We start from the raw sequence: 25,229 nt of genomic DNA, 5'->3' as shown, positions 1-25,229 counted from the left end.
TATTTACTAACCCTGTATATCTGGGATATAGCTATTTACTAACCCTGTATATCTGGGATATAGCTATTTACTAACCCTGTATATCTGGGATATAGCTATTTACTAACCCTGTATATCTGGGATACAGCTATTTACTAACCCTGTATATCTGGGATACAGCTATTTACTAACCCTGTATATCTGGGATACAGCTATTTACTAACCCTGTATATCTGGGATATAGCTATTTACTAACCCTGTATATCTGGGATATAGCTATTTACTAACCCTGTATATCTGGGATATAGCTATTTACTAACCCTGTATATCTGGGATATAGCTATTTACTAACCCTGTATATCTGGGATATAGCCATTTACTAACCCTGTATATCTGGGATATAGCCATTTACTAACCCTGTATATCTGGGATATAGCCATTTACTAACCCTGTATATCTGGGATATAGCTATTTACTAACCCTGTATATCTGGGATATAGCTATTTACTAACCCTGTATATCTGGGATATAGCTATTTACTAACCCTGTATATCTGGGATATAGCTATTTACTAACCCTGTATATCTGGGATACAGCTATTTACTAACCCTGTATATCTTGGATATAGCTATTTACTAACCCTGTATATCTGGGATATAGCTATTTACTAACCCTGTATATCTGGGATATAGCTATTTACTAACCCTGTATATCTGGGATATAGCTACCGTATTTATCGGCGTATAACACGCACCGGCGTATAACACGCACCTCATTTTTAGAAAGAAATTCCAGGAAATTTCCCCCCTCCCATAGTATTCCCCCCCCCCCTCATCCCATAGTGTCCCCCCCTTTCCATAGTATTCTCCCCCCCTCCCCTCCCATAGTATTCTCCCCCCCTCCCCTCCCATAGTATTCTCCCCCCCTCCCCTCCCATAGTATTCTCCCCCCCTCCCCATCCATAGTATTCTCCCCCCCCCTCCCATAGTATTCTCCCCCCCCTCCCCTCCCATAGTGTACTTCCCCCTCCCCTCCCCTCCCATAGTGTACTTCCCCCTCCCCTCCCCTCCCATAGTGTACTTCCCCCCTCCCCTCCCATAGTGTACTTCCCCCCTCCCCTCCCCTCCCATAGTGTACTTCCCCCCTCCCCTCCCCTCCCATAGTGTACTTCCCCCCTCCCCTCCCCTCCCATAGTGTACTTCCCCCCTCCCCTCCCCTCCCATAGTGTACTTCCCCCCTCCCCTCCCCTCCCATAGTGTACTTCCCCCCTCCCCTCCCCTCCCATAGTGTACTTCCCCCCTCCCCTCCCCTCCCATAGTGTACTTCCCCCCTCCCCTCCCCTCCCATAGTGTACTTCCCCCTCCCCTCCCCTCCCATAGTGTACTTCCCCCCCTCCCCTCCCCTCCCATAGTGTACTTTCCCCCTCCCCTCCCCTCCCATAGTGTACTTTCCCCCTCCCCTCCCATAGTGTACTTCCCCCCCCCTCCCCTCCCATAGTGTACTTCCCCCCCCCTCCCCTCCCATAGTGTACTTCCCCCCCCCTCCCCTCCCATAGTGTACTTCCCCCCCCCCTCCCCTCCCATAGTGTACTTCCCCCCCCCTCCCCTCCCATAGTGTACTTCCCCCCCCTCCCCTCCCATAGTGTACTTCCCCCCCCTCCCCTCCCATAGTGTACTTCCCCCCCCTCCCCTCCCATAGTGTACTTCCCCCCCCCCTCCCCTCCCATAGTGTACTTCCCCCCCCCCTCCCCTCCCATAGTGTACTTCCCCCCCCCTCCCCTCCCATAGTGTACTTCCCCCCCCCCCCCCCCTCCCATAGTGTACTTTCCCCCCCCCTCCCCTCCCATAGTGTACTTCCCCCCCCCCTCCCCTCCCATAGTGTACTTCCCCCCCCCCCCTCCCCTCCCATAGTGTACTTCCCCTCCCCGCCCCTCCCCTCCCCCTCCCCCTCCCCTCCTATAATTACTTACCTGTCCTGAAGCGTGGGCCGGCTTCACAGCTTGCACCACGGTACAGGAACTTTAATTTCATGTTCCGGTTTCCGGCGGGACTGAAAGGAAGTGTGCACACTATTGTGCACGCTTCCTTTCAGTCCCGCCGGAAACCGGAACATGAAATTAAAGTTCCTGTACCGCGGTGCAAGCTGTGAAGCCGGCCCACGCTTCAGGACAGGTAAGTAATTATGGGATATCGGCGTATAACACGCACCCACGATTTTCCCCCTATTTTCAGGGGAAAAAAGTGCGTGTTATACGCCGATAAATACGGTATTTACTAACCCTGTATATCTGGGATATAGCCATTTACTAACCCTGTATATCTGGGATATAGCTCTGTACTAACCCTGTATATCTGGGATATAGCTCTGTACTAACCCTGTATATCTGGGATATAGCTATTTACTAACCCTGTATATCTGGGATACAGCTATTTACTAACCCTGTATATCTGGGATATAGCTATTTACTAACCCTGTATATCTGGGATATAGCTCATTACTAACCCTGTATATCTGGGATACAGCTATTTACTAACCCTGTATATCTGGGATACAGCTATTTACTAACCCTGTATATCTGGGATACAGCTATTTACTAACCCTGTATATCTGGGATATAGCTATTTACTAACCCTGTATATCTGGGATATAGCTCTGTACTAACCCTGTATATCTGGGATATAGCTCTGTACTAACCCTGTATATCTGGGATATAGCTATTTACTAACCCTGTATATCTGGGATACAGCTATTTACTAACCCTGTATATCTGGGATACAGCTATTTACTAACCCTGTATATCTGGGATATAGCTATTTACTAACCCTGTATATCTGGGATATAGCTATTTACTAACCCTGTATATCTGGGATATAGCTATTTACTAACCCTGTATATCTGGGATATAGCTCTTTACTAACCCTGTATATCTGGGATATAGCTATTTACTAACCCTGTATATCTTAGATATAGCTATTTACTAACCCTGTATATCTGGGATATAGCTCTGCACTAACCCTGTATATCTGGGATATAGCTCTGTACTAACCCTGTATATCTGGGATATAGCTATTTACTAACCCTGTATATCTGGGATACAGCTATTTACTAACCCTGTATATCTGGGATACAGCTATTTACTAACCCTGTATATCTGGGATATAGCTCTGTACTAACCCTGTATATCTGGGATATAGCTATTTACTAACCCTGTATATCTGGGATATAGCTATTTACTAACCCTGTATATCTGGGATATAGCTCTTTACTAACCCTGTATATCTGGGATATAGCTATTTACTAACCCTGTATATCTTAGATATAGCTATTTACTAACCCTGTATATCTGGGATATAGCTCTGCACTAACCCTGTATATCTGGGATATAGCTCTGTACTAACCCTGTATATCTGGGATATAGCTATTTACTAACCCTGTATATCTGGGATACAGCTATTTACTAACCCTGTATATCTGGGATACAGCTATTTACTAACCCTGTATATCTGGGATATAGCTCTGTACTAACCCTGTATATCTGGGATATAGCTCTGTACTAACCCTGTATATCTGGGATATAGCTCTGTACTAACCCTGTATATCTGGGATACAGCTATTTACTAACCCTGTATATCTGGGATACAGCTATTTACTAACCCTGTATATCTGGGATACAGCTATTTACTAACCCTGTATATCTGGGATACAGCTATTTACTAACCCTGTATATCTGGGATACAGCTATTTACTAACCCTGTATATCTGGGATACAGCTATTTACTAACCCTGTATATCTGGGATACAGCTATTTACTAACCCTGTATATCTGGGATACAGCTATTTACTAAGCCTGTATATCTGGGATATAGCTCTGCACTAAGCCTGTATATCTGGGATATAGCTGGTTTCTGAACGAGATGCATTCTCTAGTAATGCGAGCGCACAGAAATCACACAGTAAGCAGAGCAGAGTGAGAGAGAGGACGAGGTATCAATAAATCCATTGCTCGTTCACAATGATCTGGAACTCTTATTAAGTAAATTAATTTAAGTTAATTTAACTTGATCATGACTCCCGATCACTGTGATTTACGAAGGGGGAAATTGCATTACGAAAGGCCAAGCTCACAAGATAGGAAAACGGAAGAAAATGAGATCCACTTAGCCATGTGAATTAATATGGAAATAGCAGGTGTAAATTTAACCTTATCGAGAGACTGAAAATTATCTTCATAAATTTCAGTAAACGGCTCCCAAGCTGCTTATAAATCTATTTAAAACAAAAATATATCAGAAAAAAAACTGCAGTAAAATTAATTTAAAATATACTTCCCTCTATTTCCTGCCGGGAACGAAGTGTAATCACCAGGGAACATTCTGGCAGCGCAAGGAGGGTGGATGTCGAAGAAATCCGTCAGGTCGGATTGTAAAGGATGCTGTGACTTCACCTCTTTATGTCATTCTGGGGGTACTACAAGACGGCACGGTGAGCTTCGATTACAAAGGTTTGATGCCAAGAGGACAATGCATCACGGCAATGTATTTTGGGACAATTTAACATTCCAAACGTAAATGGAAGCCACAATAGAAAGGAAAAAACAAATATGGAAGCTTAAAGGGACACTATAAGCATCTGCATTAAGTGGTCTGCGTGCCATGCCCCTGCAGAGCGGCAATGTTGGCATTTCAGGCTTCCAATGAAACAGAAAAAACCTTCTCTATTTCTATCAGATGGTCTTATAGAGTCCACCTGATAGGTGCAGACTGGTGTTTTGTTCCCAATGTGTAATGGCCTCCCAATACTTTACTACTGGAAAACAGTGGATTGTCGGAATTAATCTCAGCCAAGGTGATGTAGCTTCCTTACGAAGACCAGTGGGGAAGGAGAAGAAAAATACCTTTTTTTACTCAATGCAGATGCGAGATCAGGGACCCGAAACGGCCACCATGACACTATACATTTGTGTTCCTAAAACTATAGTGTCCCTTGAAAGGAACACAATATGCAGAAACTGATCAGTCATTTTTACTGCATTATATATGAAAGCCTCCCAGACCAGAAAGAGCTTTCACAATCAGGAGCCTCTCATTCCATAAACCTTTGTTCAGCAAAGATTAACATGAGATGTACTTTATAGTGTGCAATTTGCATATTATAAAGCACTCACTCTCGGCAGATAAACAAAGTACTCTCTGCGCCATATCCTATGCGTTAGTGCAATGTTGTTATGGTATATTGGGTCACAGTTAAAGTATCTAAGATAAATGTCAGACACAAAAACACAACATTTGCAACATGTATAAAGCAGGGACGTATAAAAGGCCCTGCTTGGGTGGGAAGGGGTTAAGGCAGGGGTGTCCAAACCTTTTTCAAAGAGGGCCAGATTCGATGAAGTGAACATGCGGGAGTGCCTACCATTTTGCCTGACATTTTTTGAACCATTAAAATTAAATGTAAATTAACTATTTTATGCAAAATTTATTGCAAACAGCATACTTTTCATTTAATCTCTTTATTCTTTCGCTTTATTCTGTCCCTTCTCTCTTTTATTCAGTCCCTTCATTCTCTGCCTCTAGGGAGAAGGAACCAAATCCTGCGACATTGACGTCCAAGAGATCGCGAGAGGGCAGACTGAGGACTGCACTGTGTTCTCGCGATCTCTTGGCCCCCAGTGAATCCCCGCGCAAAGATACAGGGATCCTGAGAAGCGTTCGGGGATTCACTGGGGCCACAAGAGATAGATTGGCCAAATTACCTGCGGGGCCTTATTAAACTGGAACGCGGGCCGCAATCGGCCCGCGGGTCGGACTTTGGGCATGACTGGGTTAAGGACACTTACTGGGAGTGCTACATATTAATAATACACATCTAACCGTTCACACCACTTTATTATTAGCAGAAGACGGACGCTCTATTTCTGCCGAGATGTCAGTATGAGCAGCTGTTTAAGTGCTAGGAAGATGCAATGTTCACTATGGACCAAGAGCCCGCCTCACTGGCATAAAAGACTAATCACAGGTCATGCTGGGCAGGATGGTACCTGCTTGCCATGGAAATCAGAAAACCAAAACAAAATATCAATTACTTTATATAATTTTTAAAACCTGTACGAGACCCACAATTATTCAGCTGCAGGAAATCGGATCCCCTCCACGGCATGCATTCACCCAGGACCAACATGCATTCCAAAGAACACCCCCATAGTCCAATCATCTAAGGGTTAATGAAGTCAACACTATGCAATATGAGTAGAGACCTTACAGCACTGAAACAGTTAACTGAAAATCTGTGAATTTGGCATCTGCAACAAATCTTTATACAATCCAAAAACATGAATCCTCGGTCTGGAGAATGCTGGACGGCTCATTTTACATGCTATGTATACCGATTAGCAGGACCCGATTCCCCCCTGTAAGGCCCCCAGACCACTTCAGCTCAATGAAGTGGTCAGGGTGCCAGGTCCCCAAGGTTTTAACCCTTCACATGTAAACATAGCAGTTTCAGAGAAGCTGCTATGTTTACATTGCAGGGTTAATCCAGCCTCTAGTAGCTGCCTTCCTGACCGCCTCTAGAGGCACTTCTGCGACGCTGGATGTGAAATTCGCATCCAGCGTGCAGAACTTCCAAAGGAAAGCATTGAGAAATGCTTTCCTATGGACTGTTTGAATGTGCGGGCGGCTCTTGCCGCGCATACGCTTCCCGCTCCACTTGGGAGCTGACGTCGGCAGTGGAGGAGAGGCCACCAGCATTGAGGGAGCTCGGCGCTGGATAAAGGTAAGTGGCTGAAGTGGTTTTAACCCCTTCAACTTAGCGGGAGGGGAACCCTGAGGGTGGGGAGGGTCCTAAGGAGTATATAGTGTCAGGAAAAATAGATTGTTTTCCTGACACTATAGTGATCCTTTAATATGAGAGAACATGCATTTTCAGGAACAACCAGTAACATGGCCATTGCTTAACATACTACATCAGTGAACACACGGAAAACTGGCAGGAAGCCTGAAATGGAAATTCATGGATTCTAGTCCTCTCTGAAGGGCTAAGCCTCTGCTCTCCAAATTCTAACTTTCTCCTAGGGGCCAGTGTTCGGCCAGATTCCAATGATCTCTTGATAGCTTTGATCATAGTTGTAATATTGACTTTGAGTCCGGACAGGTGGCTGTGATTCAGATACCCTGGTCTTTACCTTACTGTATCACAACGGCAGAAGATCTAACCTTGTACACCCTGGCCCTCCACTTAATTACAATGGTGAGAGACCCTATCTTGTACCCACAGTCCCTGACCTTATTGTATGACAATGGCAGGAAATTCCACCTTGTAACCCCAGACATTCCTCTTTAGCACAATGATGAGATACCCCATCTCATTGCCCTAGATCAGGGGTAGGCAACCTACGGCACTAGTGCCATGCACGGCACTCAAGGTGTCTTTGCACGGCACTCAAGGCTGCTAGAGCCAAACAGGCTCTGGCCTATCAGGAGTCCCAGTGAAACTTCAGATATCTGCTAATACGAAAAGGTGGTGAAGGACAATCCTCAATTTATGTATTGCAGCACATGGAGATCACTTCCTCCCAGCACTCGTGAATGGGAATCAACACTGTAGTAGAGCAGCTTGCAGCTGCTGTTGCAGCTCCTGTCTTTGACCTGTACCTGGCCAGCCTGGTCCCCACTGGAACCTAGGGAAGCCACCCACACTGCTAGATATACAAAGAAATGCACAATAACCATCCCTTCATACAAATAATACAAACAGCCCACAAACAAACATACATACAATCCGCACAAACGTAACCCGCTAACAATCCACATACATGCACACAACCCCACATGCAGCCTCTCACGTGCAATAACCCAAACAGCCCCCACACATACACACACTACCAAATACACAATGTGACACATCCATCCACACACACAATTCCACAAGCAGCCCCCATACACAGCCCACATTCATATGTATCATACACGATACCAAACTACTCCTGAACATATAGAACATAATAGCTCAAATACGCACAAATACAACGATACAAAGCAATTACAGTATAAATAACACAAGCAGAATACAGCAGCATACACACCTCAATTTAAAAAATAGGACCGGCACGCTACGGGACATCACAATCCTATATCGGCACAGTGCTGCTAAAAGGTTGCCTACCCCTGCCCTAGATTCTCTCCTTACTGTATCACAATGGCAGGAAAACCCGTCTCCTACACCCAGGTCCACTCCTTATTGTATCACAATGGCAGGAAAACCCGTCTCCTACACACAGGCCCTCTCCTCACTGTATCACAATGGCAGTAAAACCCGTCTCCTACACACAGGCCCTCTCCTCACTGTATCACAATGGCAGGAAAACCCGTCTCCTACACACAGGCCCTCTCCTTACTGTATCACAATGGCATGAGAACATCCCTGTCTCCTACACATAGGCCCTCTCCTTACTGTATCCAATGGCATGAGAACATCTCTCCTACACACAGGCTCTCACCTCACTATCACAATGGCATGAGAACCTCTCTCCTACACCCAGGCCCTCTCCTTACTGTATCACAATGAGAACCTCTCTCCTACACACAGGCTCTCTCCTCACTGTATCACAATGAGAACCTCTCTCCTACACCCAGGCCCTCTCCTACTGTATCACAATGGCAGGAGAACCTCTCTCCTAAACACGGGCTCTCTCCATACTGTATCACAATGGCTGGAGAACCTCTCTCCTATATCCAGGCCCTCTCCTTACTGTATCACAATGGCAGGAGAACCTCTCTCCTACACATAGGCGCTCTCCATACTGTATCACAATGGCAGGAGATCTCATCCTGTACCCTCAAGAAGACTAGCTTCAGGAGGGAATCCATAGTCTCAAGTTATCGGAATAAACAAATAAATATAAACTATATATTCAATTTCTGCAGCTTAACAGAGCAGAGAGACAGAAATAAAAAAAATTGAAAAAAAATTAAGAAGAAAAAAACAAAACTTTCCTGCACAGTGGGAAAAGGTGATTTATTGCTCCTGGTTCCATTTAATAAATGGATGAATACAGTAAGGACAGACGGACAGGAAGGATGAGGCATTGTTATGTGCCTGTTGGAAGAGTCCATGCACGATGTGTCAAACGGTCCAACTGTTAATGTGCGAGGAAAACAGAATGTTCACAAATCACTTACACACACAGCTCCCGTTCTGGATGCCCTGGGAGTGGGGGCTCCATGCCAATATAGACTGGGTCTTTTAAACCTCTCCTATCTCCCTCAACTGTAGAGGTAGTGAGATCAGAGGGAGGGAGACTTATTGTCCTGTGTCTGGATTTTGCAAAAAATACTGAATTCAAATAAAGGTAGTCAGGATTTTTAACCAGTCAGTCTGGATACAACTAAACAAATGAAATTTCCAACGGAATGATAGAAAGATGCAAGCCAAAGTTTAAACGTAACAGAACTGACCATGATCTGCCTGCAATTTGACTTAAACCAAAAGTTTACACAATCTACATAACAGTGCAGAAACGGGCAATTAGCACCGTTATTATTTTAGGCAGAAAAGCAGACCTGGTGGGTCAGAAAAAATAGGGCGCCCCCCAGTAGATTACCATATGCAATAAAATACTAAAACCTATAATAGAAAAAATAATAAAAGAAAAAGAAAAAATATGAAGATATAGATAGGTGAGTAGTCGTGCCTGAATGGGATATATAGCCTAAGGATGTCACCTAAGGAATATCAAATAGAATCGAAATCAAAAGAAATACCCCCACCATGTTTAATCCGTCTCTAAGTGGTAATAGTACCTCAGGATAGTGTTAGTATCCTAAATATGAGAGAATCTCTAATGCTTCTATGAACTCTCCCTACAAAATCCCTTAACAGTAACCAAACAAGGAATCTAATGGGGTAATAAATAGCAAATTGTTGCCAACTTAGGGGGAGAGAAATAGTAGTAGAGAAATAATGCAAAAAATAATAAACGAGGTCTATTACCGAGTAGCTAAATTGCTAGTCTGGAAGTAAAACTTTGTGGATACAGTGTTGCTTGTATCTTTGCTACTGTGTTAAACACAGTCTCTTAGAGTGGGGAATGAGCATCAGATAAAAAATCAATATAACAAGGATAACGCTGAAAAAGTTATCTGACGAATCGATCAGAGTTTCCTGACGAATAGATCAAAATTTCTCGTCGCCCATAACCCCCCCCCCAATCTAGCAAGTCGCACTTCAAATAAAACGACTAAGAAATAAGCTGACTAGCTGGTGACCAAGCTCCTATCTAATCTTACTGCCTGCTACCTGACACGTGTTTCGGCGCTGCTAAACGCGCATTTGGTATATATACCCCCTATGGAAGCATTTAAATGATGCATAGTTTCATTGGGGGGGAATATGCTAAAATCTCTTGTCTGCAGCAATAGCAAGCCCCACCTCCCCCTCCTAACACCACCCAGACTTCCCAATGCATCTTAATGGATGGTACTGAATGAAATGTGTACATTTGGGTTAGGCAACCTGAATTCTAACCAGACTACAAATGTATTTACTTTCACAGAGTTTTTCCAAATACGAACTATACTCCTACTTTAGTAAATAATGCTGTGAGTGTAATGACTCTCTCCCACGCTCTACAAAGTCTAAGCTCTGCCTAGCACAGGAAAGGTGAAAATGTGAAATATTGTATTCACTGCAGAATAGACAAACCCCTGACAATCGAATTTCAAAATGACACTAAAATAGTTAAAAAAAAAAAAAAAAAAAAAAATTGTTTCAAATGAAAGTTACACTTTTTTTTCTACGATCAACAGATAAATAATAAATTAAAGGGACACTATAGCCACAAGAACAGCTACAGCTTATTGAATTTGTTTTGGTGAGTAGAATCGTTACCTTCAGGCTTTTTGCTGTAAACACTGTCTTTTCAGAGAAAATGCAGTGTTTACATTACAGCCTAGTGATAACTTCACTGGCCACTCCTCAGATAGCTGTTAGAGATCCCTCCTGGGTCATGGCTGCCTAAAATGCATCCAAACATTCAGTGTCTCCTCCCTGTGCATGCAGACACTGAACTTTCCTCATAGAGATTCATTGATTCAATTCATCTCTATGAGGAGATGCTGATTGGCCAGGGCTGTGTTTGAATTGTGCTTACTCTGCCCCTGATCTGCCTCCTTGTCAGTCTCAGCCAATGCTATGGGGAAACACTGTGATTGGATCAGGCTACCACTTCTGATGATGTCAGCAGACTGCTTGTTTTTCTGAGTCTAACAGCATGCAGTTACAGCTTCAGGCTTGAATACAGTAGTATTTTGCTATATTTATGAAGGCATGAGGGACCCAGGAGGGCTAGATGGTGGTTTTAACACTATAGGGTCAGGAATACATGTGTGTTCCTGACCCTATAGTGATCCTTTAATCTAACCAAGCTACTGTAGCTACTGGAAGTTTTTTTGGAGTTTGTCTGTGTGTAGGAAGCCATTTTGGATTAGCTTCTCAATATTCCAAACACACAAAGTATGTATAAAAAGCGAGAGAAAAAAACAAACAAAACAAGAAAGGCTGTGTTTTCTTTTCGGTTTGCGTCATACATTTTCGCACCAGTTTCCTAGGTGTAACATTGATATATCACTATTTATATATTGGGAAATTATTTATACGGTTCCAGAAGACTGACTAGCAATAAAATGTCTGGAGAGAAAAAAAAAAATCACTGCACTTCACTTTTATTCAGACAAGGCCACAAATTTTGTCTGAAAACAACAAACAGAAAATAAAGCTCCCAATGAAAATGCAGGACCTGTACAGTGACGGTTACCGAGAGCCCATTAGATCCTGACATGCAAACAGATGAGCTGTGCAGACAGTGGAGATGGTTGTTTGACCTGCCTGATGACGAGACTGCCATTAATAAAATAAGACAGTCCAGATTGAATATAAATCCTTTAAAAACCATCAGCACAGGACGCAGACAGATCGTATAATACTATATGAGAGCACAATGACCATCTCGGCACCGAGTCACTGGCTCTGTCTGTACTCACCGCGTTTTCCAGTTAAGGGAGGGGTTAAAGGCAGTGGTCGGAGATGGCGTAAAGGTAGGCAGTGCGCTTTTCTTCACAATCCTGTATCGGGTCTTTATAACTCGGCTGGAAGGAGGGCTTCTTACAGCAGGCGAGGTCGGTCCTGAAATATAAAATAAGGCAGTATTTAGGGAGCTGCAACTTCTATGCATTTCACACACAGTTATTAACCCCTTAAGGACACATGCCATGATTCCCTTTTATTCCAGAAGTTTGGTCCTTAAGGGGTTAAAATGGAGGAGTCTCCGTCATAGTTCGATTGTAAAGAAAGACTGGTCCTTTATCACAGCTTACACGGCACGTCATGCACTGGGGTACACGTGCTTCCTCGGCAACATGGCAAAAGGTTGGCAGATAACAGTAAGTCTACAGAAGACAAACACTTTATTGGTGGCAATCAGACAGCAGCTTGTATAGTGTGGGAGAGTTTATATAGATCATTTGGGTTAACAGCCAGTTAGAGGATTATATTCAAAGCAAATCAAGGCCACTTACATTACTGCTCGTTGCATTAAGAGACAGCTGAGGGAGATAATCCATCCCAGGCTGTAATGACAGTGTGGAGTATCCACACTCTGTACAGTGTACAATAGGTCAGCATCCAATTTATGTCATTTAAATTAGGTTGACGACCTAGTCTTCAACTGTAAAAATGTGTTCACTCAATTGTGCACACAATATATACGTGCACACATATACACACACACACACACACACACACACACTCCTTCAAAACATAGGGGTCTCCACTGTATTGAAGAAGCCAACGTTGCCTACAGTAAAGCATTATTTTTTAGACTTGCCTTTTTGGTTGCAAATAAATTGTGATTCGTCCACATTGTAGGTGATTGGCTTTTTACTCTAAATGCCATCGGAAACAACACATGTGCACCTGGTCATCTACCTGATCTAAAAGAAACCAGGCATCCTTCTTCCATTGCTCCATGGTCCAGTTCTGATGCTCATGTCCCCATTGAATACACTTTCCGTGGTGGGCAGGGGTCAACGTAGGCATTCTGACTGGTCTGTGGATACGCTGCCCCATATGCAGCAAACGGAGATGTGTGTTCTGACTGATGGGCTAGCCTTCACTCGCTATGTGTATCAATGAGCCATGGGCGCACATGACCTTGATACTGGTTTACCGGTTATCCTCACTTGCACCACTTTTGGTAGATACTAAGCACTGCATATCAGGAACACCCCAACAAGCCTTGTCGTTTTGGAGATGCTTTGACCCAGAGGTCTAGCTATCATTATTTGGACCTTGTCAAAGTAACGGATCTTTTTGCTTGCCCTTTTTCCTGCTTCCAACACATTAAATTGACAGGCGCATTGTAACAATATAATAAATTTTTATTCACTTCACCTGCCAGTGGTTTTAAATGAGTGTGTGTGTTGTTAGTTATATAACTATATTTAGATGTATTCTGCAATACACTGAGAGGTGCATTTTCCAGATCTGAGAAGCAAACGGCAGGAAAATGTGCATATTGCAAATATATACATACTATTTACATTAATATTTAGATTACGCATTTATATTGCAGTGCATCAATTTGCGCACCATTTTTGTTCGTCTGATTGTTTTTTCTGAAATATGGACGAAACTAAATTTGTCACCATGCACAGATCTTTAATTAATAGCAATTATTTGTGACTAATGGACATTATTAGCATGTTCTAGAAACCCTATTTTGTGTCCAAACCCAGAGTTTAAGCACTACTGACGTATTGTTAGCAGTGACATGGGGGGGTTCCACAGGGGGAAATTAGAATTCAGGACTATTAGAGTAAGGCATAGGGTCAGGGACGGTTTAGGATTGAGGAGAGATTTCAGATTATGGGTACATCCCTTTAAGATCCACTTTAAATAGATGAAGCAGTTATGGTGCCTATAAAGATACCGATATTGCTGATAATGCAGACCAGGACCGCCGGACGCACGACAACCGAGACGGTTGCCATGGGCCCAGCGGTCTTGGAGTGCCTGCAGCAAGCTCTTACTTACCTTCCCAGCAGCTCCCCTGTCTAAATATTGCGAGTCCTGCAGCCGGCAGAGCGTTGCCACGGGTTGGACAGGGGAGCTGAAGGGAGCTGCTGGGAAGGTAAGTAAGGGTGCTGGGCCCCCTCTGCACAGTCCATGCCACCGGACCACCAGGAAATGGCCAGGTAAGAAGCAGAGAGGGAGACTAAAACAAAAAGGTTCAAAAATAAATAAATAAATGCACCCTCCCACCCCCCCTATTTTATACACATTACAATTACATACCTACACAAACACTACACTAAACTCACTACACACACACACACACACACACTGCATTCCCTATACACACACTACACAAACACACTGCATTCACTAAAATGTCCAACCCCAACTAATGGATTACCTTACCTCGGGTCTAAAATGTCCAACCCCAACTAATGGATTACCTTACCTCAGGTCTAAAATGTCCAACCCCAACTAATGGACTACCTTACCTCAGGTCTAAAATGTCCAACCCCAACTAATGGATTACCTTACCTCGGGTCTAAAATGCCCAAACCCAACTAATGGATTACCTTACCTCAGGTCTAAAATGTCCAACCCCAACTAATGGACTACCTTACCTCAGGTCTAAAATGTCCAACCCAACCAATGGATTACCTTACCTCAGGTCTAAAATGTCCAACCCAACCAATGGATTACCTTACCTCAGGTCTAAAATGTCCAACCCCAACTAATGGATTACCTTACCTCAGGTCTAAAATGTCCAACCCCAACTAATGGATTACCTTACCTCAGGTCTAAAATGTCCAACCCCAACTAATGGACTACCTTATATAGATAGATACAGGAATATACACGAAAAGTGCTGCCCCAAAATAGAGAAGGGGCACTGTTAACTTGGAATCCAAAAAAAGTTACAGAGTGATTGGTAAAATAAAACTCATAGAATGCTACTTCATATGCCACTAAAAAGCATGGGTAGAAAAATTAGTTTACATCAAATAATAGTCTGTATGTAAACAGTCTGGGGCACTGAGAGGGGTGATATCTTGTTGCAAATATGTATCAGCTATCCGGGTAACAGACTCCTGTTACTAAATAGCAGGAGCTGGAATAATCCGAGACGGACATAACAATAACCTATAGTGGACAGTGGAAAATAGGTATAGTTTTTCTTTTACAATATACAATACCCAACCATGTGGTGGTCTCTTGTGCTGAATGAGGACTTATAAAATACTTTATTGTATGGATATAACGGCTAAAAACACACAGACTCCCCAAAATCAACGGCATAACTGTGTGAATGCAGGAATCCTGGTTCAAAGTCCCTTTGATAAATTCACTCTCACCGGCTTGAAAGTGTGATGTCAGCAAGCTGGTATTTATTTAAGTGCAGACTAGGGACTCTCCTGCGTTTCACAACGATCCTCCTCCAGAGGAGTAACTGTTCAGTGCACTTGCCTTACGCATTTTGAGACAGTGTGAACTATTATTTCTACCCATGCTTTTTAGTGGCATATGAAGTAGTGTTGTATGAGTTTTATTTTACCAATCACTAACGTTTTTGGATTCCAACAGTTCACTGTTTAGTTAACTGTGCCCCCACTTCTCTATTTTGGGGCAGCACTTTTCCTGTATATTCCTGTTTCTATATATTTATGATTTTATTGTAACAGCTGTCTCACATTTTATTTCCTGGTACGTTTACCATCTAGCATCCTTATTTTGCTTTATATATTGTAAGCCTGAATGGGGGCTTTTGTACCAGTTGAGATGTATGTGAGTCCAGTCTATCTGGACAGTTTATTTCTGTCCTTACCCATCGTAATGAACTACCTTACCTCAGGTCTAAAATCTCCATTCCAAACTAGTGGACTACCTTAGGTAGTCTTAGGGTTAAACATGTTAAATAACACACCTGTTTTTGGAAAGTACTAAGCGGAGAATCTGAGCTTTTGAAGGTCTCATAGATTCCTCTTTTACAGTCACACAAGAGGGTTAAAAATTCATATTATCACACTCCATTTAAGGCCAGTTACCCCATGCCGTTTGGACATTTTATGCAATACGCTTTGCATATAAAGAAGCCCAATTAGAGGATATTCCGTATCTTGTGAAATCATTAAATAATTAACTAACTACTAACATGTGAGTATTGTCCCTTACATACACAGGGAGATTCAGGACAGGACAGGTCCCTTGATCATACATAAAGGATTTGAAATGTTTACTAGTCCCACCGTTAGTATACAGAGGATGAAGCACTGGCCAGGGCCCTCTATAGTACACAGAGGATAAGGGACTGGCCAGGGCCCTCATTGGTACATAGCCAACACAGGCCAGACTCCTTGAAATACTCAGAGAATTTTGGACGCAAGCAAAATTCTCACGTGAATTAAGACTCTGGTTTTGCCTCTTAATTGTACATAGATGTTATAGAACTCTGGTTGGGCCGTTCATCAGTACACAGATGATTCAGAACATTGTCAGTAAACAGATAAATTTAGACTCTGGCTAAGGTCCCTCAATAGCACACATAGGACTTGGGTCTCCAGGAAGGCCCCCCTGTTAATACACAGAGGATTTAGGACTTTGGCAGGCCCCTCGTTAGTACATGGCAAATTTAAGCCAGGTACCTCTATAGTACACAAAGGACTTTGCCTTTGGTCATGGCTCTCTGTTCTACACACAACAAAAAAATGAATAACGTTGGCAAGTCCATCTTTTGTTCATGAAGATCAAGTGCATAAGACTATAGCCCGGTCCCTCTATAGTACGCAGAGGATTCAGCACTCTGGCCAGGGCCCGTTGCAGTACACAGAGGATTCAGAACCATGGTCAGGGTCCTCTGTAACCATTTTTCTCAACCTTCTACGAAGTACCCCTGCAGGTCTAAAAAGATTTCCTAAGTACCCCTGTCTCCAGAAAGTAACTTCTATTTATTTAAATTACAAATGAAACGTGTAGACACAGTCACATAGGTTAATCCCATAGTGGACACTGACAGATACACACAGAGGACACAGACAGGCACACTCACTGATTTGACACACACACACATATTTTCTCACACACTTACAAATTATATTATAATTTAAGACCACCCAGCCTCCCTACCTTTGGGATAGGTGGAGTGGATCCATTCCCTGGGGGTTTAGTGTGGCAAATCCTTCTCGTGTGTGGTTAGCTCTAATTCACTACCATTTAGGGTGTAAGTGGCTTGTGCATTCTTGACCCCAAAGTGCATAACTTTGCATTTCTCTACATTAAATTGAATCTGCTATTTGAGTTCCCAGTCCCCCAATCTATCTAATTCCCTCTGCATCAAAGCAATATCCTGCTCACATTTTATTACTTTACAGAGTTTTGTGTCATCTGCAAACACTGAAACATGACTTTCAATTCCTATTTCAAGATCATTTATAAACATGTTAAATAGAAGGGGCCCCAGAACAAAACTCTGAGGGACGCCACTTACCATTGCATTGGCAAAAACCAAGTAGATCACAGTCACTGCAACACCCTGACCTATACTACTTCTTCATATAATGCAAGTTAGTTTGTTTATATCTTGCCATAGGTTAATACATACCAAGGATAAATAATTATTTCATATATCTGCCCTTTCCTTGTCTTCATTAACCAACACGTTCACACTTTCATATTGTGTACACAAAGGATTCAGGGCTCTGGCCAGGACACTTTACAGGGCCCCTCTATCGGACGCAGAGGATTCAGGACTCTGGCCAGGGCCCCTCTATCGGACGCAGAGGATTCAGGACTCTGGCCAGGGCCCCTCTATCGGACGCAGAGGATTCAGGACTCTGGCCAGGGCCCCTCTATCGGACGCAGAGGATTCTGGACTCTGGCCAGGGCCCCTCTATCGGACGCAGAGGATTCTGGACTCTGGCCAGGGCCCCTCTATCGGACGCAGAGGATTCTGGACTCTGGCCAGGGCCCCTCTATCGGACGCAGAGGATTCTGGACTCTGGCCAGGGCCCCTCTATCGGACGCAGAGGATTCTGGACTCTGGCCAGGGCCCCTCTATCGGACGCAGAGGATTCTGGACTCTGGCCAGGGCCCCTCTATCGGACGCAGAGGATTCTGGACTCTGGCCAGGGCCCCTCTATCGGACGCAGAGGATTCTGGACTCTGGCCAGGGCCCCTCTATCGGACGCAGAGGATTCTGGACTCTGGCCAGGGCCCCTCTATCGGACGCAGAGGATTCTGGACTCTGGCCAGGGCCCTCTATAGTACACAGAGGATTATGGTATATTACACAATGAATTTAGGATTCTGGTTAGACACTGAATAGTACACAGTATAAAAGGGTTTACAAAGGATTAATAAATATCTAGACAGCAGCAGCCAGGTCGGGCGAAACGCGCACGTCAGGGTGTCCTTCAGTGCTTCTCCTATGATTTAGTGACAAGCACTGCAACCAGCGACCACGCTATTCTCTAACTACATTTAATTTCGCCTATATTCGGAGGCTTGGAGTGTGCCCATTTGAGCTATTATGCAGCGCACCAGTAGTTAGAATTTTTTCATTAGTTCCTCGCTACTCTGAGGATAGACATCTCTTCCAGGGGTGTTAGCTTTGAGGTGCCCTCGAAGGCACAGTTCTCCAGGGCAATGGCAGAATAAACTTGGGTACACAGGCAGTCCAGCCTTTCACCTAGCGATAATGACCTCCGATATTCACTATCTGTTTTGATATAACTAAGATACTCTTAACGACTAAGTGGGATTACTGTTAGGTGCCCATGAAGGCACGGGGACTAGCAATTTCCTCTCCTTATAAGACGACTGACTAACTCCGCTCTAGTAACCATATTAAGCAAATCTATACCAAAGTATACTCATTATACTCTGTTTGTTCGAGCGGGTTGGGTGTTAGGTGCCCTTGAAGGCACGGGGAGTGGCGGTTCCTTTCACTAGACCGCTTATCAACTTGGCTTGGTTGCCGTACAAAGTTATTATACCTTAAGATATTTTGTCTGTTAAGTGGTAGTATCGCTAGGCGCCTTTGAAGGCACGGGGAGGAATTTCTCCTCTTCCTTAAAACCACGGCTTTGTGTACCGCACTTAACAAGTGCTCATGTGAGGAGTCCGTTAATGGTACAAACAGCCGATAATTTATGCGATATTTGACTACCTATGTCTTTAGGCTGCTGGTATCATATGGACAGTCCTACTACTGCCACTGTAACAATATATGCTTAAAACAGGAGGTCACTAAGTATCTTACAACTAGACCATTAATAAGTTACTAATCCAGCTACACTGTGACAGTTTTTATACAATCGTGACCGTTACTATCTTTCCGTGGGTACGGTGAAAAAGTGCTTGTTTCCTCGGTCTATCCCTACCTATATATTCCTAATTCAGGACGGAACCTTATCATATGGGCCTACAATATACGTATTTTTCCATGTGTTACCGCAAGAAGGGTTTGAGGTCTTTCACACACCTACCCAGCGGCCTGGGGAAAACTCAATAGTCCTGATATTCCCCACTATATATAAATATATAGGTCCTGGAAGAGATTGTTTTCTTTTTTATTCATTTTTTTCACTTATTACACCTATGTTGGGATTTTAGGTTATCACTAATTTAGGTTTACATTTTTGTACACTAGCACGTTGGGGTTTTACATTTATGAATAAAATTTATTTATTTTTCTTTGCTTTATTTGCTGAGCATTTTACCTAAGGTAGACGTTGTCCTACAGTTGAATACTCTGTATATAGCTCACCTTAGTCCTCTCTGCATTTACGTATTTTTGAGCAATTACTCAATATACATAGGTACACTTTTGCCCTCCCTTGTTTCTAGACAGCAGCACATCAGAGCTATGCAGAGTGTCACTTGCAAGTCGTGGTGTGTGAGGATTCCCCACTGGTCATATTATCCGTAACACTGCACATTTCCTCCAATAAAGCCAAGCTAAGCAGTGTGAACGGTTCTCCAGAGCTTCCTGCTCATCCTGTGACAGAGGCTCACAGTCAGGGAAATATGATTAACATAATGCCAGCACAGCAGCATGCCTCCTATCCCACCGGTGGCCACTAAAGGACGATCCTGCTAACAAGCTCACACAATACACAACAAATCAGTCTTCATCGCTAAAAACTTCAAAACACGCGAAGATCTAAAATATAAGGGAACTGACACTAAACAGTGCACAGAGAATGAAACTGCACTGCATAGTTCACTGTAACAGATCTGCACAACTGCTTATACCCAACAAAAAAAAGCTAACTCTGCAAAGATATCGGTACCTAACAAAAACATAAAAAAAAAACACCTCTGTGCAGAACCTAAGACAGAAAAACAAGCAAAAAAAAAATAAAAATGAAAAAAAAAAAAAAGGTTTAGTCTTAGTGAGAATTCAAAGTGAATTTCTAACTTAAGGTCAAAACAGTCAAATGTAAATGTTCTCTAAGCCTGCTGTGCATTCAGATTAGCCATTCTGGTCTTACATTTAAAATTCATTTTAATTCACTTTGGTAAATAAACCTGTCAGCCATGTGTGTGAGAATGGTCTGTTCATAGACTAAAATGGCTCGGTCCCTTTCAGGGGTCTATGCAGATTTTGTGAAGACCTCCAAGGTCCTCGTTTTGTGATCACCTGTCAGAAGTCCACCTCACTGCTTTACTTCAGCCTATGTGCAGATTACAACATGGAGGTCTATGGACAATCTCATGAGATCGCACAGTGTGTGAGAGATACCAATGTCCCCCAGTCCCTACATTATGAGAACTTTGGATAGTGTTGGAATGTCAATGAAGGCACAAGGCAGAAACATTAATAGTTCATGAATATGTTCTCTATGAAATGTATGAATTAAATATCCATTTTTAATCCAGTTCAATGCATTGTGTAAATCATCTTTTGAGTAACTAGATTTGAACAATGTAGCACAAAGTGCTTGCTCGTGTGTTCGAGAGTATTATCCTTTTCAGATACAGGAATGAGGAATTTCTATTGCCTGATGCTCGGGACATCGGGCACCTCATTGATGAGTCAGAGCGCAGCAGCTGGGATTCACAGCATGCACTTTGACTCACTGAGTGATTACTATGGTCTTCTTCGCCGACTGGAGGTGGCGATCAAACACTTCCTTCCCCACTAGGCCAGCAGGTACATGCAGGTTGGGCAGCCACTTTAGTCCTTGGACAAGTAGACTTTTTTTTTTTTTACTCCAAAGCCCTAACATAGTGGAGGCCGTAACTTTCCATAGGCAGCAGTATTTAGCACAATCCCCCAATGTGCTTTGACAATATAAACAGGGAGTTCTGCAGGTCTCAACCTCCATTGTGTAATCCAAATAATAAGTGTGTCTACACTTCATTCCACGTCCCTTTACATGGCACTAAATAAGGGAGCAAATTCATCTTTGACAAACATTTACCGATTATCAAATCACAATGGCAGACCCTAGACAGGGGCCATAAGTCACTTTAAGCAGCCGCCCGGATTGCCGAGTGACACGTCTGGGTAGCCTGGCGATGACAAATAATGCCTGTCAAAGCCTGGTGTTCGCAGGGCTTGCGGGAGGCACGTGCCTGAGCTACCTGGTGTTTAATGACAATCTTGTCAGCTGCAGGAGGGGCCCACTGCCGGCTGCCGACTGTCACAGGCCTATTATAGGGAAGATTGAGATCCTAGTCTCACTAAAGTAACTCAGCCAACACAAGCCACTGGCTCCTACAATTACTGTACGAGGGCCATCTATCGCAGCCTGACGTTTAACCTCAAACTAGCAAGAGATGCTGCTTCCCTACGCTGATAGGAGATAGCGTGGGGGCGAGCAAATTACAGTTACTCTCCGAATACCTTCCATCCCTGGGGGAGAGGAGAGACAAATTCCTCCTGAACAATGATAAATGGCTACAACGCAAGTTATATGTAGGCTAACACAGCGGAGATCATTACAGATATTAACCCATAATAACTTGGTTATTGGGACCAGTAATATCTACTGGGCATTTGCAAATCGCTACAAAACGCTGGTTAAGGGCTATGCTTTTTTTGTCAAGTTCCAAAAAAGAATTAATTTCCATCATATTACAAGGCCATCAAGAGCCTATGACACATTGCAAATCACTGTGACAATCATAACGCCACACAAGATAACGTGAAAACGCATCACTGGAACATGGCAGGACCAGAACCGAGGTAAGATTCTTAGTTTAGGTGCACAACGGGTAATCACCCATGCAATTAAATGTTTGAAAGGGACAATCAGTAGGTTAGGTTACAGTTAGTTATACTGGGTGGGTTTATATTAATAAAGAGACACTCCAGGCTCCCACACACGTTAGATGCACTGTGTAGGTTAGGTTACAGTTATACTGGGTGGGTTTATATTATTAAAGGGACACTCCGGGCTCCCACGCACGTTAGGTGTACTGTGTAGGTTAGGTTACAGCTATACTGGGTGGGTTTATATTAATAAAGGGACACTCCAGGCTCCCATACACGTTAGGTGCACTGTGTAGGTTAGGTTACAGTTAGTTATACTGGGTGGGTTTAGATTATTAAAGGGACACTCCAGGCTACCACACACGTTAGGTGCACTGTGTAGGTTAGGTTACAGCTATACTGGGTGGGTTTATATTATTAAAGAGACACTCCAGGCTCCCACACGTTAGATGCACTGTGTATGTTAGGTTACAGTTAGTTATACTGGGTGGGTTTAGATTATTAAAGGGACACTCCAGGCTCCCACACATATTAGATGCACTGTGTAGGTTAGGTTACAGTTAGTTATACTGGGTGGGTTTATATTATTAAAGGGACACTCCAGGCTCCCACACACGTTAGGTGCACTGTGTAGGTTAGGTTACACTTAGTTATACTGGGTGGGTTTATATTAATAAAGAGACACTCCAGGCTCCCACACGTTAGGTGCACTGTGCAGGTTAGGTTACAGTTATACTGGGTGGGTTTATATTATTAAAGGGACACTCCAGGCTCCCACACACGTTAGGTGCACTGTGTAGGTTAGGTTACACTTAGTTATACTGGGTGGGTTTATATTAATAAAGAGACACTCCAGGCTCCCACACACGTTAGGTGCACTGTGTAGGTTAGGTTACAGTTAGTTATACTGGGTGGGTTTATATTATTAAAGGGTCACTCCAGGCTCCCACACACGTTCGGTGCACAGTGTAGGTTAGGTTACAGTTATACTGGGTGGGTTTATAATATTAAATGGACACTCCAGGCTCCCACACGTTAGATGCACTGTGTATGTTAGGTTACAGTTCGTTATACTGGGTGGGTTTAGATTATTAAAGGGACACTCCAGGCTCCCACACACGTTCGGTGCACAGTGTAGGTTAGGTTACAGTTATACTGGGTGGGTTTATAATATTAAATGGACACTCCAGGCTCCCACACGTTAGATGCACTGTGTATGTTAGGTTACAGTTCGTTATACTGGGTGGGTTTAGATTATTAAAGGGACACTCCAGGCTACCACACACGTTCGGTGCACAGTGTAGGTTAGGTTACAGTTATACTGGGTGGGTTTATATTATTAAAGGGACACTCCAGGCTCCCACACACGTTAAGTGCACTGTGTAGGTTAGATTACAGTTATACTGGGTGGGTTTATATTAATAAAGGGACACTCCAGGCTCCCACACACGTTAGGTGCACTGTGTAGGTTAGGCTACAGTTCGTTATACTGGGTGGGTTTATAATATTAAATGGACACTCCAGGCTCCCACACGTTAGATGCACTGTGTATGTTAGGTTACAGTTCGTTATACTGGGTGGGTTTATATTATTAAAGGGACACTCCAGGCTACCACACATATTAGATGCACTGTGTAGGTTAGGTTACAGTTAGTTATACTGTGTGGGTTTATATTATTAAAGGGACACTCCAGGCTCCCACACACATTAGCTGCACTGTGTAGGTTAGGTTACAGTTAGTTATACTGGGTGGGCTTATATTAATAAAGAGACACTCCAGACTCCCACACGTTAGGTGCACTGTGTAGGTTAGGTTACAGTTAGTTATACTGGGTGGGTTTATATTATTAAAGGGTCACTCCAGGCTCCCACACACGTTAGGTGCACAGTGTAGGTTAGGTTACAGTTATACTGGGTGGGTTTATATTAATAAAGGGACACTCCAGGCTCCCACACACGTTAGGTGCACTGTGTTGTTAAGGTTACAGTTATACTGGGTGGGTTTATATTATTAAAGGGACACTCCAGGCTCCCACACACGTTAGATGCACTGTGTAGGTTAGGTTACAGTTAGTTATACTGGGTGGGTTTATATTATTAAAGGGACACTCCAGGCTCCCACACACGTTAGATGCACTGTGTAGGTTAGGTTACAGCTATACTGGGTGGGTTTATATTATTAAAGGGACACTCCAGGCTCCCACACGTTAGATGCACTGTGTAGGTTAGGTTACAGTTAATCATACTGGGTGGGTTTATATTATTAAAGGGACACTCCAGACTCCTGAGTATTTGCAGCAAAATCTGTCAAATTTGAATAAGCTTCATATTTTATGTTGAATTTACAGATGTTTTTAAACACTATAGTCACCTAAATTACTTTAGCTAAATAAAGCAGTTTTAGTGTATAGATCATCCCCCTGCAATTTCACTGCTCAATTCACTGTCATTTAGGAGTTAAATCACTTTGTTTTTGTTTATGCAGCCCTAGCCACACCTCCCCTGGCTATGATTGACAGAGCCTGCATGAAAAAAAAACTGGTTTCACTTTCAAACAGAAGTAATTTACCTTAAATAATTGTATCTCAATCTCTAAATTGAACTTTAATCACATACAGGAGGCTCTTGCAGGGTCTAGCAAGCTATTAACATAGCAGGTGATAAGAAAATCTTAATTAAACAGAACTTGCAATAAAGAAAGCCTAAATAGGGCTCTCTTTACAGGAAGTGTTTATGGGAGGCTGTGCAAGTCACATGCAGGGAGGTGTGACTAGGGTTCATAAACAAAGGGATTTAACTCCTAAATGGCAGAGGATTGAGCAGTGAGGCTGCAGGGGCATGTTCTATACACCAAAACTGCCTCATTAAGCTAAAGTTGTTCAGGTGACTATAGTGTCCCTTTAATTCTCTCTATATATGCACATATACATATATTTATTGTGCAAAAAATATGAGAATCGACACTTCG

General features: G+C 43.2%; 1 protein-coding gene across 1 annotated transcript in view; it reads right to left on the bottom strand.

The window, feature by feature from the left end:
• ZC3H3 (zinc finger CCCH-type containing 3) overlaps positions 1 to 25,229 on the bottom strand; it is a 205,983-nt gene that overhangs the window by 121,252 nt on the left and 59,502 nt on the right. Inside the window, exon 4 of the mRNA XM_063450968.1 lies at positions 12,015 to 12,156. Within this exon, the coding sequence (XP_063307038.1) occupies positions 12,015 to 12,156 (142 nt within the window). The remainder of the gene's footprint in view (positions 1 to 12,014; positions 12,157 to 25,229) is intronic.

Source organism: Pelobates fuscus, chromosome 4, assembly GCF_036172605.1.
Source record: "Pelobates fuscus isolate aPelFus1 chromosome 4, aPelFus1.pri, whole genome shotgun sequence".
In the NCBI taxonomy this organism is placed as follows: Eukaryota; Metazoa; Chordata; class Amphibia; order Anura; family Pelobatidae; genus Pelobates; species Pelobates fuscus.
This window is presented reverse-complemented; position numbering and strand designations above follow the sequence as displayed.